The 13,850-nt window shown below is 42.2% G+C and overlaps 1 protein-coding gene across 3 annotated transcripts in view; it reads right to left on the bottom strand.

The window, feature by feature from the left end:
* FAP (fibroblast activation protein alpha) overlaps positions 1-7,164 on the bottom strand; it is a 44,196-nt gene extending 37,032 nt beyond the window's left edge. The window contains exons 1-3 of one of the 3 annotated variants that reach the window (XM_068948784.1): positions 7,040-7,164; positions 5,416-5,479; positions 5,054-5,138 (exon numbers count right to left, since the gene is read on the bottom strand). In XM_068948784.1, coding sequence (XP_068804885.1) covers positions 5,054-5,138; positions 5,416-5,479; positions 7,040-7,116 — 226 coding nt within the window. In that variant the 5' untranslated portion in view covers positions 7,117-7,164. Of the gene's footprint in view, positions 1-5,053; positions 5,139-5,415; positions 5,480-5,956; positions 6,363-7,039 lie in introns of those variants that run through there. The other 2 variants (XM_068948785.1, XM_009676149.2) reach the window with 2 other exon arrangements.
* Positions 7,165-13,850: the final 6,686 nt, after the last annotated feature.

Here is a 13,850-nt window from a genome sequence, read left to right as displayed (position 1 = left end):
TTCACAGCTCTAATTTAAACCTTTATTCTGTTAGTCATCTCACTCATAGATTTAATATTCTCTGATAATTTATTATGACTGCTAATGAATTTCAAAATATGTCCACTCCTATTGGGATTTCTACCAGCAGACTGTAAAAACACTGAACATAACTATTTCTTACTTGATTACTTATAATTTTGAATGCTTGTTTCTAGGCAACTAAAGATATATTTAAATGCTTTCATTAAAAGCAGCAGCTTTAATTGTTTGCTGTAATTGTTGTCAATTCTTTTTTTCTGTAACTAAAGATTGTTTCAATAATAGTATTTGAAACCATGTCCTACAAAACAATGCCTTATTACTATTATTCCTAAAGTGTCTTGCATTTCCTCATCCTTTTTTTCAGTTTTTAGTCTCATAGTGGATTCTGCTATGGGCCGCATCTGATCCGGACTGTGATTTCAAGCTTCTTCAAGTTTCCTCTGCTCACAGAATAGACACTAACAGGAAAAGTACTTTATAAGTCTCCAACACTATACAGACAGTGATTGGAACGGCTGTTGGTAAGTTCTTTTGTTGTGATTCATTTCTCTACGGAATAACAAAGATGAAACAAGAAGCTCAAGCACAAAAAAGAAGCAAATAGCAGAGCCAACCAGAGAAGAGAAAAGTTGTACCAAATTTCAGCTTTGCTCTTTTCTCCCTACAACCCCTCTGTTTTGGTTTTAATCTTTTGCAATCCATTTGCATTCAGATGCTATTCCATTTTTCTTGTGCACATTTCAACAAAATCAGGAAATACAGAACAATACTGTGCACTGAACTGCTTATTTTGCTTCATAGCAACTTGCTTTATACGTTCCATGGTCATAATTTACTCACTTGTTCATTTCAGTGTGTTCTATGTACACATATAACTGTGGGGATAAAAAACTGTAAGCATCTATTGTCACTGGCTTTATGCAGGTATCTTCTCATTTACTTTTCAATTGCCTGTTGTGAGAGAGTTTAACAAAACAGAGAAAGCAGAACTTCAAATTATATTAAACTCAGATTAACTTTCTGTACACCAATCCGTCACTATGACGTTCTGCTTGTATTATCAGAATAATTCCCCTTCAAAGAGTGGATGTGGCTAGACCAGCACAGCCTTTGCTTCAGACTCCCGAGCTCAGCCGACAGGATCAATTCAGTACCTTCCAGATGGCTGTTCCTGGGCTGTACTATGTTTGCTGTTCTTGCACACAGTACTTCTAACTTTCCTCCCCAGTCTCACCCAATCTCTATACATACTGCTGTATGTCTAGGACTTCCTAAAGCATGAACAGCTTCAGTACTCAAAATGCTTTTCCTGGATGTGCTTTCCTGGATGCTTTTCCTGTTTTGCATTAGACATCTTAATAATAGTGAGACTGGGCCACACCAGTGGACTGCACCAATATCCAGTGTCCAAGAGAACAGACCCCATGATCATGATGTGTGCTGAAGAAGAGGTTCATTCCTCCACTCCTAATGTGCTGATCCCTATGATTTACCACAAAGCAGGAAACTTGGTTGCCTAATTTGTGGTAATGCAGGACTGTGTTTACAAAGAGCAACAAGAAGGTGGTGAGCATATCTGATACTTCTCCTGAGTATTCTCCCAGATTCCAACTATTTTCAGCTTCTCTGGCTTCTTTATCTCCCAAAGGGATTTCTCTTTCACACAGCTACCCACTCACTCAATGCTTGCAAACTTTTGGTATTTACAACAGCCCTTCACAATGAGTTCCATGTCTACTTTAGCTTGTACAAAAAGACCACTTCCTTTACTTGTTCTGCACTTAGCTTAATTTGATGTTCTTTCTCATATGAGAACCCACAACGAGCCAAATCCTATCCAGCTTCTCCATGACATTCATGATGCGGTAGTCTGCTATCAAGTTTTCCCAAACTGTCCATTTTTCAGACTTATGAGCCCCAGTCCACTCAGCTATTCCTCGTATGGAAGCCATTTCAGATTCGTAATCATCTTTGTTGTCCTTCTTTGAACTTTTTCCAGTTTTACTACATGACAGAATCAAAACTGCACGCATTATGCTTAGACCATTGGTTGGTTGCCCTCAAACAGGGGTAATACTTTATCTTCAAGGCAGAAAGATGAGGGAGATCCAGCCACTTTTATCAGTATTCTTGGGCTAGCTTGTCCAAATTTGAAAATGGCAGACACCTACGACACCCCAGTAATATGCATCCTGTTGGCTCATTCCACAACGTGGTGTGCATCCATATACATTGTGTATGCTTCTGCCAGCGTAAACCAAGCTTACATAATAATCAGAAAACATTCCTTATGATTTCTGTATTTATTAGGGGAAAATATGGGTAGGCAACAGGATATCACAGGAAGCCAATTTGCATAAAATTCTCTGCTCTTATTTCAGGATATTAATATTATCCCCTGTTCCAAGGCAAACAACAGCAACAGCTGCCTTGCAAGCATCCACTACTACACAGCAAATAAATAATTTGCCAAAAGAAAAGTGGTTAGCATCTTGAGACAGCCATCTTACAGATGGCATTGCATCCTGCTTCTGGACTGGAATGTCCACTCTCACCTCCATGGGCTGATGCTGAATGGCTAAAACACAAGCTCCTGCAACATACCCACGAAGGCAATCTTCTACTTGGGGAAATCACAACCCAGCTCAGCATCACAAATTAAATTCCAACGTTCTTTCCGGTTCTGTTCCAGAACTTTTGGTCACACTCAGCTCCACATTAGCTGAATCTGTTTTTCCATACCTGCATTATATTGAAACATTTTTGCGAGGTGTGCCACTGCTTTCTCAGTGAAGGTTACTTCAAAAACACCCTTTGCAATGAAAAGAAAAACTGAAATCTGAATAAGTCATGTTCCTCAGCATGATCCAGCTGTTGTTACTGGTAGGAACAGAGCCTTTGTCTAGAAGCCTACAGCATGCTAGGACAGAAATGGTTTAGTTTATTACTGACTTTGACATCTCTGCAGTGTAAGGGTCCAAGAAAGGAAAGAAGTTTGAAGAATATGAAATGACTAGACACTCAGAAGACAAAAACAGAACAGAGAAGTATTTCTTCAGTTCTCCAAAGATTAGAGATGACATTTTTCTTTGCTGATTTCTGAAGCAGAAATTTAGTCAGTTTCTATGTAATTCTCTATACAATAAGCAATTAATCTTCTTTCTAGATCTCCCCATCTTTGCAGTTAAGTAGCGGTAAAAGTGGAATGTACAAACGACATTCTCTCTCTCCAGCTACTTCCTATCTGCCTTTGACTTGCAAGATTTGTAACCACAGAAATAATTTATAGTTCTTCCTTTTGCAACTGATCAGTGGTTTATTAAGAATTCAGAAAGGTTTAGGCATTTAAATGGACAACTGCAGTACCGATTAAGAAGTCATTATCAGACCTGTTCCACACAACTGCGTATTCTACAGTTGTCTAGAATGCTCCTTCAAGAGCATTTTCTAAAGCAAGATAAATTGTTTTTCATCCTATTTAGGTCTATACATGATGTTCAATATGGTTGGTTACCAAGTCACTATTCCAAGAAACTATAGAGATAAAAGGATTTCCTTTGCTCAGATTTGCTATGCTCAGATACTGAAGAGGCTCAGACTAAGGCCAGTGAGCTGGCATGTGATAACTTCAGAAGGGAAAAATACTATTTAGAAATTTTACAGTACCTTCCCTGCTCTGTAGCAACTTCTTTAGCCTGCCAAACTGATCCTCAGTCTCTAGGCATTTCCGTCACCTCACTGCTCATTTAAAACTCATCAAAATATTCTGCCCTGTCATAACAGACCTGGTATGAGAAAGTCTGACTTAATACCATGAATATGTCTATCTCGGAATGAAAATTCAGACTTCATCATGCTTAAGGTACCCAAAGATGTGGCACCCTATCTGATTGACAGTAAAACTCAGCACAAACTTATTACCTCACATCTCTCTTCCTGGCACTGCCTCCCAGCTTGACAAAATCTATCATAGTCACATGCTGCATAACAGAATCAACCCTAGCTGCTTCAGAAACCTCCTACCCTTCCCTCAACAAAACAACCCATGATAACTATAATCCACAGAAACATTCCAGAGGAAAGACAGATTTCACCTTTCACCAGAGCTGCACATTAACTACAGGATTTACTTTCACAAGACTTAAGCAGATAGTTGATTTTATAACATTTAGTTGTAAAAAACTGATTTCTTTGACTCAGTCACCCCTTCAACAAATGAAAAATTATTAAAAAGAAATCCCTTGAATGAATACTGTTACTAGGATATATGTTTTTTATTACTACTTTAAATTGTTTTGGAGTGTAGTGAAGGGGCTGTGTAAATATTCAGATTGCTCTTATTAGACTTATTATAGAAAAAAAAGGATCATTAAGCCAGTGTCACTCAGGTGCTAAATTTAAAACCACACCCACATCAAACTTTGCCTAAGGACTCAGCAGACCATACCGCGTATCAGCGTTCACCTCCAACTGACATTAATGCTAGAAGAAGCTATAAGTTCCTGTTTTATCCTATGCTGCTTTAATATCCAAATGCAATTTTAAATACAGTCACAAACAATTCACCTTAGCCTACCAACAGCAAAATGCTTAACTTGTAATTGGATAGAGAAACCACTTCTATAATTCCTAAGCAACCATTTAAAACCTAATAGAAGCTCACCAAACCAAATCAAGCTGCTAAAAGATTGTGAGAATCTCATAACCCCTAATGCAAAAAATAACAGACAAAGTGAGGGATACAAGAACATTTTTGTAGCTCTGTCTAAGAACATGAAACATCATGCACAATAAAGCTAATTCAGGTGCTTTTCACTTGAAGTAGTTCCCTGTTTCAACATTTGCTGGCATTTCCATCATATCTTCAGGATATTTCAGCTGTCAGCACAACATTTCTGTAAAGCAATAGAGCCACAACAATTCTAACAGGACAATCCTAAAGATGATTTTACAAACTTTTATGAACTTTAGAAACGACAGCAGCTAAAGACATTGTGTTTTCCCCTACATTAGATTATAAGTGTCTTACCTCTTGATGGAAGCAGTATAATACACATAAGGAATAAGGAAAGTAAAAGGCATATAAGCACACCAAATATGATTTTTAGCAGGGTCTGCAGGACAGAAACAAACAATAATTACATTTCTAATATGCCTGAAGTACACTTCCATGGCTTTGAACATAACCAAATCCTCCCACTCTATTTTAATTGCTGAAATCCGTCCAAGTAACAAGCAAAAACGTCCCTGGAGTACATTTGAAACGACTTCCCTTTCCTTTTTCTTTAGATCAAACGCTTCCACATCACAGCCCGGCCTTGGGCAGTAACAGACAAGTTTAAAACAACAGATGTAAACATTACCAAAAGCTGAATTCAGCTGCATACAGACCTTCATTTTCCTGCTGTATTCCAAGAGAATGCAAATTCTCGCTTCTGGGTGTTGGTCAGCCGATCTAGGAGAGGAGTTTGAAAGGGCAGTGTCTGTTTTCACAGTTGGAGGCCAAACCTCTGGCAGACTTTTTTTTTCCCTACATACTTTTGAAAATGGTGCCAAATTTCAAAGGGTTTTCATAAAATTAGAAACAGATGTTCAGGGAAGTTATTGGACCAGAAATGGACTGTGGGTGGCTATAGGGGTAGTGATTATATACTTCCCATCAATGTAAGCTGTAACCAACATCTGCTTAAACTAACTTAGGGTTTTATGACTCAACAGTTACTTGATATGTACTGTTTTTCTTTGGAAAGTATTTATGCTGTATTTTGGCAATCCTCACATTTTCAGGACACGTTCATGACTTCTTTCTACTCTCAACACAAAAATTAAAAGAAAATTGAAGTACATCTTTATTGTTTATATATACTTACTGTTTAGTTTTAAATAATAAATGATAGTATAAAAATGGAAAGCAAGAAGCGGAAATACAAACCGTTTAAATGCCTTCCACAAGTGAAGAAAATTTTTCTCAGAAAACAATAAACTTTCTACAGACTATGTAACACAGCTTCGATGGCGTAAGCGTTTACTGGCCCAGCACACACATTCTGAAACACAGTGCTTAAACCACGAGCTGTATGAATTTTATCGAGCTCACGGAAACGGGGTCAGCTGAAAACACGGATTTCTCTGGGGACCACAGTATCAAGTTACATAAGAGCATTCTTAGCAGAGGGGAAAAAGCTCGAAAAGGGAAGTATGCCGTGTTCATTAGACTGACTTTATTCAAATATTCTCACTACTGCTCTGCCTCAGAGTTGCTCAGGAAGGCAAAGAAAAGAAGGAAACGCTCAAGGAGTCCAAATCCCCCGCTTTCTGTACCGCGGCTCTTCACACTCGCAGCCCGCTCAACCGCCGGCAGGAAGAGCCGGCACCGAGCGCGCCGCGCCTCAGCGGGGGAGGGTAACGGTCGGCCGCGCGGCGCTGAGCGGCACGCTGCCCCCTGGCGGCGGCCCGCGCCCCCCACCACCCCCCCACCCCCCCACCCCGCCGCCGCCTTCTCCCGCTCGGGGCCCGGTATTGCACTGACGTGGTCACCGCTCTTGCTGGAATTGCAGGAATTCGTGGAAACCAACCCAAAAGACAGAAAGACTATGCGATGTGCCTCTCGGGAACGACTTGAGAGAAGAACTCGAGCAAGCAAAAATGTTTTAGGTGTCTTCAGAAGCCTGGGCCAAATGGAGACTGGGACAGGCCCGAACTCAAATTAGGCAACATTTTATATGAGTGCAGCACCATCTAATTCGCTCTGTGGAGCTTGGTAACCCGCAGCTGCCCAGAGCCTCCTGAGGAGCCCTCTGCGCTGTTGCCTCTTCCCCACTGCTCCTGGCTCATCCCAGCACACTCCACGCTGTCGAGCTTTGCGTTGTTGCTCTGTGCTATGACATGACCCCACGTACCCCGCAACACGCACCGCTGTTGAATAGTGGTGCCCAGGTCTCAGAAGGATCATCTCTGAAAAGATAGTCCTTCCAGTGCTCCCACCAAGAAGCCAATAATAATTATTTAAGGTTACCTGAGCTTGAGGCTGAAGCAGGAACACTTCAGATGTGTTATAAAAAATAAGGGTGTCACACAGCTTATAGCATTCATCCAAACAACGTGCTGAAAGGGAAAACAAACCACATACTCTCTTCCGGAGAGCTGCTTCTCTGTCATCAGTGGCCTGCTCTTTCTTTCAGTTTTGTAAAACTGTGGACGTGGACATACCACCCCAAAGGCCTGGGCAGAGCGCTCTGGCCCACAGTGCAGCGCTGCCGGCCTCAGGCAGGCCTGTAGCAGGCAACAAGTAGGTTTAGGCTCTGTATTGTGTGCAGAAAAGCAGCAGGGACTATAGCAGCTGAACTGAGCTACAAAACAAAGCCCGTTACCTCCTTACTGCTTTTAGCTTCCCAGCCATTTCACCTGAGGCCTGCATCACAGGAGACGGCCATGCCTTGAGGTGGCCATGGGCTTTCCTCTGCTTGGCCTCCATCCTCAGCTTGAGGTGTCAGCCAGGCCCAGCCGCAGCCCTGCTCTCCCTTCCCTCCTGACGAGGAGGGCTACCCTCAGCCCTGCCGCCACATAAACCTTTGTGGTAAACGTAACTTGCCAGAAAAGGCCACAAACTGACAGAATATCCACCAGGTTTAACATGAACCTCAGAGACCTGTGATTGAAAGCTGCAGGCTAGGCTTAGTTGTTGTTGATTTTGCACGTGCAGAGTCCCTTCTGGAATCGCTTCATCTTTCTCCCTGCACCAGTCTTAAATTTATATCCTACACTTACACCAAGAAGGCAAATGAGAAGGTGAGACAATGAATCCAGAATGGTGGTGCCTGTATGTGGCGAGACAGGCACCAGAGACTACAGATTTTCACAGGAGATAGCAAGGACTGAGTACCCAAATCTTACTGAAAATCAGTACCAGTTGGGTGCGTCATTACCTCTGGCTTCTCTGAAAATTGAAAATGTAGTAGATGAAGTAGGTTTCCTGTCACACCAAGCTGTCCATTAAAACTTGGGGCTATGTTTTCCAGAGAACCTCTGTCATCACCAAGGGCGGTTAAGTCACCACCTTACCCCAATAGTTCAGGCTGCAATGTGAACCTTAACCATTACACCAGTCCTGGTGAGGCAGCAGCCAATCTGGGCCCTTTTGGCAGTGGTTTGGCAACATTTATTACATTAGTCTTGGTGAGGAGACTTTCGAAAAGAAATTCAAATCAATTGTCTGCACCAACCACTGATATGAAGCATATCTTATTTTCACATAAGCTTGTGTTCTCTCAGTTCCCCTCTCTCCCTCGTCCTTATCGCAACAATAAAGTTACACAAGAGAACGTTTCTGAATAAGATCATCCTTTTGACACAAGCCAGGAAGGAAAACAGGCTGCGAAGACCAAAATTCCTGATGCACTGTATATGAAAGGCACAACTGAGTTTAACAACAATAGTGTTTCCTAATAAGATAAAACCATTGCTACTCAAAATTTCCAAAACAGGAAAGTATTGTGGCAAAAGAATTTTTCCCCATATAACTCGTGCTTCTTATTCATATTTCCAAACTGTTATTTATTTCCTAGCATTCTATGGTTAAGGCCTTATGAATTCCCAGTAACACAATTCACAGAAACCTTTTTTTTCCTGCCAGCTTTGGTTATATCTGACAACCAGAACACTGCAAAATTGCAAATGCAGGGTTTGATCAAGCTAGCTTCAATTTTTCAAACATGCAGCTTCCTCTAATAAACATTTAGAAAATGTCTCAAAGGAAATGATTCAAACTCACGTGATCCAAACAACTTTGCAAAGTGACTATATGCTGCATATTATGTATGTTTCTAATTTGGAGGTCTAATAATTTAGGCACACGCTGCAGTAAGATTCACAGACGTTGCAGCATTGGAAGCAAAACAAAATGTGACTGGCAGACAAGAAACCTTACAAGCTTTGTAGAGCTACTGCCCCTGACACCTGAAATCCCTTCTCTGGACTGTTTATCCCAGTACATGGGAAGAAGCAAACAGCAGTTCTTTCAGTAGCCAAAGCTGTTCTTAACTTCTGCAGTCCCAAAACCATACAATGCAAGACGAAAATAAAAGGGTAGGAAAGCTAGGATAAAGGGGAGATCAGCTGGAGAGAAAGGAAGAAGCAAATTATGAAACAGAAAACATAGTTTGTAAAGCAGCTATCCAACTAGTTATGCAGCTACTCTATGGTTGTTGTTTACATTTTCCAGATGAGGAAATGGAGATTTACCAATGTAGGTTGTGCGCAGACCGTAAGTAGACAGCATAATAAAAATACAGCTAAAGCTGAAGCAGTTGGAAATGAACGTAAATCAAAAGCTGCCTTAGTTCTTAAGTAGCCACACACATAGCTAGTCAAATCTCCAGTGACTATTCAAGTTTTTCTGCTCTCCACAGTTGTGAACAAATAAAGCTCTAAGTGGAAAATGCAATCAGGATTTGTCACACTCCCTGAAGGACTTTGAGTCCATAAAAGCAATAGATGCGGAAGTAACTAGCAGATAAAAATATGGCAAATTAGCTTGTTTTTTACAAATTCACCTATTTCTGTTCCTGGATGAACAATATAGGCACGTTTTACAATCCTATTCAGAGACAATGACTTGAAGTGGAAATTCCTTATCCTGCAAGCCAGCAGCATTCAACATTTGAGGTTCGTTACGCATTATGCTGAAGTGAGATTGTGTGAACACTCTTCAGGCTTTGGTGACAATGTGGCTGAGTCACGACAGGAACTGGGGGCATAACAGCACCACACAGCTGAACTACAAGAAGCCCAGGCATGCTTGTGATATGGCCCTGTTCAACTCAACTATAAAAGAACAAAGAAATCCAGTTGCATATGCTTTTGTTGCTTCAATAATGGAAAGTACCAGAAGCTCAGAATTCAGGAGATCTACTCAGCTTGGAAATTATTTGATAGAGGAGCCAGCAGCAAACTGTCTAATGACATCTCTTTACCAGGGTTTTACACTTCTTTAAAGAGCTGAATAAATGACTTCAGGCACTTGTAAATGCTCTGTACAATGCATTATATTACATTTACATTCTAAGCATCCCAGAAACCTTTGTTAAAGTATCATTCAAAGAACTGTAAGAACTCATTGCAGCAGAAATCCAGAAATGATTTGTTATTAATCAAGAGAGACTATTCCAAGGATTAGTTCTTAGTATATTTCATAGCACCTTATTTATCAGATACTGAGCACATTAACAAAATACATTTTAAATCACAATTGTATGTGATCTCTCTACCCATCTCAAGACATTTTTAAATAGTCTGATTCTCAGATCAACGTGTAAAATTCATTTCATGCTAAACCAGCAGCTTATAGGAGTAGCCAAAAGCTTCAGTATTAAGCAAAATACTACAGAAGAAGAAAAAGATTAATCTATTTATAAGAACTACATATGAAAGGAATGCTTTAGTTTATTTTTTTTAACTAATAAAGAAATCCGTGATGATTTCATATTTATCCTACATTGCACAATACATAATAGTAGGAACAGCATTATATAAACACAGATATAAATCATATATGCTACAATGCATTTACAGTCCAAATTCCCACTGGCCTTTCCTATTTCAATTCAATTGCATCATTTAAAGATCTCTGTTCAATTGTGTCAACATCTGTGCATGTATAATCTCTTAACTCTCATATATGTGATTTTTTAAAAATAACCCTAAGATAGTAGTTTATTGGTACAAATCACTGTTTTGGAATTATTTAGCACAGCTAGACACAAGCAGTCAAAGAGGTTCCTGCAAAGCATTGATGATAATTTCTTGACACAGGTGGTGGAGACGCCATCAAGGAGAGGTGCGCTGCTAGACCTTGTACTAACAAACAAAGAAGGTCTAGTTGGAGATGTGAAAGTTAGGGGCAGTGTTGGCTGCAGTGACCATGAGATGGTGCAGTTCAGGATCCTATGAGGAGGGAGCAGGGCAATGAGTAGGATCACAACCCTGGACCTCTGGAGAGCTAACTTTGGCCTCTTCAGGGACCTACTTAGGGGAATCTCAGGGGGTAGGGCTCTAGAAGGAAGAGGGGTCCAAGAAAGCTGGTTAATATTCAAGTATCACCTCCTCCAGAGAACAGTGCATCCCTCTGAGTAAGAAGCCCAGCAAAGCGGGCAGGAGACCTGCATGGATGAGCAAGGAACTCCTGGCAAAACTCCAACAGAAGAAGGAAGTACACAGAATGTGGAAAAGGGGACAGGCCACTTGGGAGGAATACAGGGACATTGTCAGAGTGTGCAGGGATGCGACAAGGAAGGCTAAGGCCCAGTTGGAATTCAGTCTGGCAAGGGATGTCAAGGACAACAAGAAGGGCTTCTTCAAACACATCAGTAGCAAAAGGAAGACTGGGGAAAATGGGGGCCCGCTGCTGAATGGGGCGGGTGCCCTGGTAACAAAGGATATAGAGAAGGCAGTTACTGAATGCCTTCTTTGCTTCAGTCTTTACTGCTAAGGCCAGTCCTCAGGGCTCCCAGACCCTGGGGACAAGAGAGGAAGGCTGGAGAAAGGAAGACTCTCCCTAGGACGAGGAGGATTGGGTTAGAAATCATTTGTCCAGACTTGACATCCATAAATCCATGGGCCCCGATGGGATGCACCCACGAGTGCTGAGGGAGCTGGCAGATGTTATCGCTAGGCCACTCTCCATCATCTTTGAAAGGTCTTGGAGATCAGGAGAGGTGCCTGAGGACTGGAAGAAAGCCAATATCACCCCAGTCTTCAAAAAGGGCAAGAAGGAGGAGCCAGGAAACTACAGGCCTGTCAGCCTCACCTCCATCCCAGGAAAGGTGATGGAACAGCTCCTCCTGGAGGTCATCACTAAGCATCTGGAGGACAAGAAGGTGATCAGGAGTAGTCAGCACGGATTCATCAAAGGGAAATCATGCTTGACCAATCTGAGAGCCTTCTATGACGGAATGACTGGCTGGGTAGATGAGGGGAGAGCAGTGGGTGTTGTCTACCTGGACTTGAGCAAGGCTTTTGACACTGTCTCCCATCACATCCTCATAGGCAAGCTCAGGAAGTGTGGGCTGGATGAGTGGACAGGGAGGTGGATGGAGAACTGGCTAGATGGCAGAGCTCATAGGGTTGTGGTGAGTGGCGCAGAGTCTAGTTGGAGGCCTGTAGCTAGCGGTGTCCCCCAGGGGTCAGTCCTGGGTCCAGTCTTGTTCAATGTATTCATCGATGACCTGGAGGAAGGGACAGAGTGCACCCTCAGCAAGTTTGCTGATGATACTAAACTGGGGGGAGTGGCTGACACATCAGAGGGCTGTGCTGCCATTCAGAGGGACCTCAACAGACTGGAGAGATGGGCGGAGAGGAACCTCCTGAAGTTCAACAAAGGCAAGTGCAGGGTCCTGCACCTAGGGAGGAATAACCCCATGCAGCAGTACGGGCTGGAGGTTGACCTGCTGGAAAGCAGCTCTGCTGAGAAGGACCTGGGAGTCCTGGTGGACAACAAGTTAAACATGAGGCAGCAATGTGCCTTTGTGGCCAAGAAGGCCAATGGTATCCTGGGGTGCCTTAGGGAGAGTGTTGCCAGCAGGTGGAAGGAGGTGATCCTCCCCCTCTACTCAGCCCTGGTGAGGCCTCCCCTGGAGTACTGTGTCCAATTCTGAGCTCCCCAGTACAAGAGAGACATGGCGCTACTGGAGAGAGTCCAGTGGAGGGCCACAAAGATGATGAAGGGACTGGAGCATCTCTCCTATGAAGAAAGGCTGAGGGAGCTGGGCCTGTTCAGCCTGGAGAAGAGAAGACTGAAGGGGGATTTGATCACTGGGTATAAGTATCTGAAGGGGGAGTGTCAAGAGGATGAGGCCAGTCTCTTCTCCGTGGTGGCTAGCGACAGGACAAGAGGCAACGGGCAGAAACTGAACCACAGGAAGTTCCACCTAAACCTGAGAAAAAACTTCTTCACTGTGAGGGTGACAGAGCACTGGAACAGGTTGCTCAGAGAGGTAGTGGAGTCTCCTTCCCTGGAGATATTCAAAACCCGTCTGGACGTGATCCTGGGAAATATGCTCTAGAGGACCCTGCTTGAGCAGGGGGGGATTGGACTAGATGATCTCCAGAGGTCCCTTCCAACCTCAACCATTCTGTGAATTTCAATCTATAAATAAGTCACAATTTCTGTAGCTTGTAATCTACAAAACTCCCACAGTGAAAACTCAGTGTGTGTATTTATTTTATAATTACAATCTGTTTATAAGTAAGAGGCCATCACTGAAATGGCCTGTGTCAGTTTGGTGATTTTTGAAATATGCCACTTGTCTCAGTCAGAACTGAGACTTTTTTTCCCCCTGGAACATGGTCATAAATACGATAAATCCCCAAATCTGGTCCTGATGCATACCTGGAATCAAATATGATTTAAAAAATGTGCACAGTATCTTCCATTCCTATTAAAAATGTAGAGCAAGTACAGATCTAGGCATAAACAAGATTCTTTTTGCCAGGATATATTCAAAGGAATACTTTTCAGCTATGTTGTAACTTACAAATTTTACCTGGGGCTACTCAAGTGTTTACATGCCTATGCCAGTAAACGTATACCACTTTATCTTGAATTTGCAAAGCTGACACTTAAAACAACAAACAGACCTTCTTTCCACTCTCCAATAGTTTACTTGCAAATGGGGGTGGAATCTGTCAATTAGATAAATATGGAGACATATTATGATATTTTTGCAGTCAGAATACCAGTATTCTGTAAATTTCTAGGGTGAAACTGTGGCATTAGTACTATCAAAATACTTACAGTGACAGAGAATAAACAGCATCAGAGCTGGCAAAGG

The sequence above is a fragment of the Struthio camelus genome, chromosome 6 (assembly GCF_040807025.1).
Source record: "Struthio camelus isolate bStrCam1 chromosome 6, bStrCam1.hap1, whole genome shotgun sequence".
Lineage (NCBI taxonomy): Eukaryota > Metazoa > Chordata > Aves > Struthioniformes > Struthionidae > Struthio > Struthio camelus.
The sequence above is the reverse complement of the archived record's forward strand: the minus strand, read 5'-3'. Positions and strand labels throughout refer to the sequence as shown.